This window comes from Primulina huaijiensis, chromosome 9, assembly GCF_012295235.1.
Source record: "Primulina huaijiensis isolate GDHJ02 chromosome 9, ASM1229523v2, whole genome shotgun sequence".
Taxonomy (NCBI): domain Eukaryota; kingdom Viridiplantae; phylum Streptophyta; class Magnoliopsida; order Lamiales; family Gesneriaceae; genus Primulina; species Primulina huaijiensis.
The window spans coordinates 23,087,908-23,090,984 of NC_133314.1; the positions used below are offsets into that span (position 1 = coordinate 23,087,908).

Here is a 3,077-nt window from a genome sequence, read left to right on the forward strand (position 1 = left end):
GAAAGCAAAACATTTAAGTTTTATTTCATTTTTTATTATGAATAATGACTTGTTATTGAATATGCCGACGTCGTGTTAACGTTATATTTCAAGTGATACAAAAAAAACTAAATTTGAAAAAAAAATACAAATATAACAAACTAAAACTGATATTTGACAACTACATACGAAAATCACAAAAATTAAAATAATAATAAAACTGATAAATCAGTAGGACGGATTAGGTTGATTTTATTAATAAATAAATTTAAATAACATAATTAAATTACTAATTACTACACAAAAATCAACGTGAGGGTTCCTTTCACACAACATTAAAATATACTAAAACCACGTTTGCTTGCACGTCCTCTATAAACTATATCATTAAACAACTGTCAGCATTTGGCCCCTCCATTAAAACTAAGCAAACAAACAACCCCCAATCCACCATTTCTCCTCCATTGTTTCCTTGTTCTCATTAATATCTCCTTTATCTTCTGATAAATAAAATCTTCACAGTCGAGACTTCAGTACGTACTGTTAGAGATGAGTAGATTGATTAACACTAGACTTGTTAGCGAACTTGTAGATTCCGATGAATCCCCGGAAAACAGCGCAGATTCGCCTCGCTCCGCCGTGTCCGGAGATATCAAGACCGCTTCCACCTCCTCTTCCAGAAGAAGGTAATATAATCAAATTATTTCTTTGGGTTTCAAGTGCATGTATCAGCAGTAGAATAATTTTTATTGAGAAATTAGTTTCGGTAGTTGGGCTGTTTATTTAATTTTATATGATTTACAGTAGGAGAGGAGGCATACAGAAGAGAGTCGTGTCAATTCCAATCAAAGACGTGGAAGGATTAAAGCTGAAAGGTGATCATATGACTGCTCCGCCGTCTGATTCTTGGGCGTGGAGAAAATACGGCCAAAAACCCATAAAAGGTTCTCCATATCCAAGGTACTCTCAACATTAATTATTTGAATCTCAATCTTTTTTGTCAACTAAAATTGTATACGGGTTTCAAATAATTAATGAGAGATATAAAAACTATAAGCAAGAAACTGTGTTAAATTTGGGATCGATCGGGTTATTAAAATCCTGATTTCTTGGAATGGCTTAACCAATTACAAATCTTCGCTACATCAATTTTTGAATAAAGATTGTGATCGATTGATCACATATGAGTTCATTGCGGTGGAATCAATTCATCCTACGATGTTGCAGAGGATATTACAGGTGTAGTAGTTCAAAAGGATGTCCCGCAAGAAAACAAGTGGAGAGGAGTAGAGTGGACCCTAACATGCTAGTGGTGACATATTCTTGTGAACACAACCACCCTTGGCCGGCATCTAGGCATAACAATCTCAATACCAACCACAAAAAATCCACCAGCTCCAGCTCGGCTTCTGTAGCCGCCGCCACTACTAACTTGACAGCTTCAGTATCCGAAGAAGAAGAAGAAGAAGAAGAAGAAGAAGAAGAGAAGAAGAAGAAGAAACCCTTGATTAACCCTTCTAATCAATCTCAACAAATCATCGAGGAGAACAAATTTAGCCATCTTTGTGAAGGGCCGCTGATCATTAATGGGAGCGATCAATTTGGATGGTTTTCTGATTTTGAATCCACATCTTGCATCATGCTAGAAAGTCCCATTTTAACCGAGGACAGGATTGCTACAGACAATGAAATGGCTATGCTTTTCACGATGCGTGAAGAAGATGAGTCGCTGTTTGCTGATCTCGGTGAGTTGCCGGAATGTTCAACTGTTTTCCGCCGTGGGATGGCGCAAAAGGAGATGGAGCAACGGCGGCACAGTGGGGATGAGACCATGTGCCTTCCCCAAATTTGTCTTCCGTCATGAACGGGTTGATTATTATATTGAAAATCTCTAATTATTTACTGATTTATTTTAAAAAAGAAAGGTTTCATTCGAGGGGGTGATATCACATTTTCTTGTAGTTAGCGCCATGTTTCTTTTATGTTAAAATCAAAAAGTTATTTTTATTTCTTTTTTTTTTAGTCTAATTTATTTTTATTTCTTGAAAGTATAATTTTTATATTGGAATCATTATCTCATCATGCAACATTATTATTTTATTCAATCCAATGGCTGACATTATATCCAACATCTAAATCGAATTTATTTGGATTACCTCTTTTTCAACTAAATTGTTTTAAATTAATTAAAAGAACACAAAAATTTCTGTAAGAAAATCGTCTTATGGCATATTTTTGTGAAATGGATCTTTAACTTGATCCGACCTATTATATTTTTTTATGTACAACGTATAATTTTTCACTGGAAAATTTTTTTTTTTAAAAAAAAAACTCTTACGAGATCGTCTCATGGATCAATTTTATAAAATATATATCATATCGACCAACTTTTACAAAATATTATTGTTTATGCTAAAAGTATTACTTTTTCTTCCAAATAATGATTGTGTCGACACGTCTGACAGATTAAGATCCGTAACATCATTTCACAGGAGACACATTCTATTTTTTATTTATGTTATGAAAAATATTGTGCGATATATGCTGATTTAAATGAAAATATTATTTTTTATGTCAAAAGTTATATTAAATAATATATGTTAATTTGAGTGAAAAATATTATTTTTCATCGTAAATATTGATTAGGTCGACACGACTCACAAATATTGATTTGTATGAATGTTTGTGACGTGCAGACCGAAGAGGACGAGGGCGATCGTCGGTGCCATGAGGTCGCATTGACAATGCGCGGCTCCTGACAGATTTCTAGGCAAAGAGAAAATACATAAACCGATCTCACACAGAAATTAAAGGGATTTTTAAATTATTCAAGTATGAGAACGTGCAGTTGAGGAAGACTTAAAAATTTGATAAGTATTATTTATATCATCTATGTGCATATTTTTTTCGGGAACTCATCTCATAAAAACTTTAAATTTAAGCGTGCTTGATTTGGTAAAATTATGAGATAAGTGATCTCCTGATAAATTTATCAAAATAAGTATAAATGAAAATACATTCTTGAAATAGTGAGAATAATAGTCTAATATGAAGCTTTACATTATTGCACATAAAACCAGCTACTTTAAATTAAATAT

The 3,077-nt window shown here is 33.1% G+C and overlaps 1 protein-coding gene across 2 annotated transcripts; it reads left to right on the forward strand.

The window, feature by feature from the left end:
• Positions 1–360: 360 nt before the first annotated feature.
• On the forward strand, positions 361–1,946 carry LOC140984072 (probable WRKY transcription factor 65). 2 transcript variants are annotated; one of them, XM_073451236.1, is made up of 3 exons: positions 361–665; positions 787–939; positions 1,207–1,946. In XM_073451236.1, exons 1-3 carry the CDS (start codon positions 529–531, stop codon positions 1,841–1,843), a joined length of 927 nt encoding a protein of 308 aa, XP_073307337.1. In that variant the 5' UTR covers positions 361–528; the 3' UTR covers positions 1,844–1,946. The 2 variants fall into 2 exon arrangements, with proteins under 2 accessions (XP_073307337.1, XP_073307336.1); XM_073451235.1 differs by having other exon boundaries at positions 365–665; positions 784–939.
• Positions 1,947–3,077: the final 1,131 nt, after the last annotated feature.

What these genes read in the sequence shown, in the direction of transcription:
- LOC140984072 (XM_073451235.1), top strand. Translation starts at nt 529, where the DNA reads ATGAGTAGATTGATTAACACTAGACTTGTTAGCGAACTTGTAGATTCC. An exon ending in ACCTCCTCTTCCAGAAGAAG is followed by an intron (nt 666 to 783) that starts GTAATATAATCA and finishes TATGATTTACAG; the next exon opens with TAGGAGAGGAGGCATACAGA. An exon ending in AAAGGTTCTCCATATCCAAG is followed by an intron (nt 940 to 1,206) that starts GTACTCTCAACA and finishes ACGATGTTGCAG; the next exon opens with AGGATATTACAGGTGTAGTA.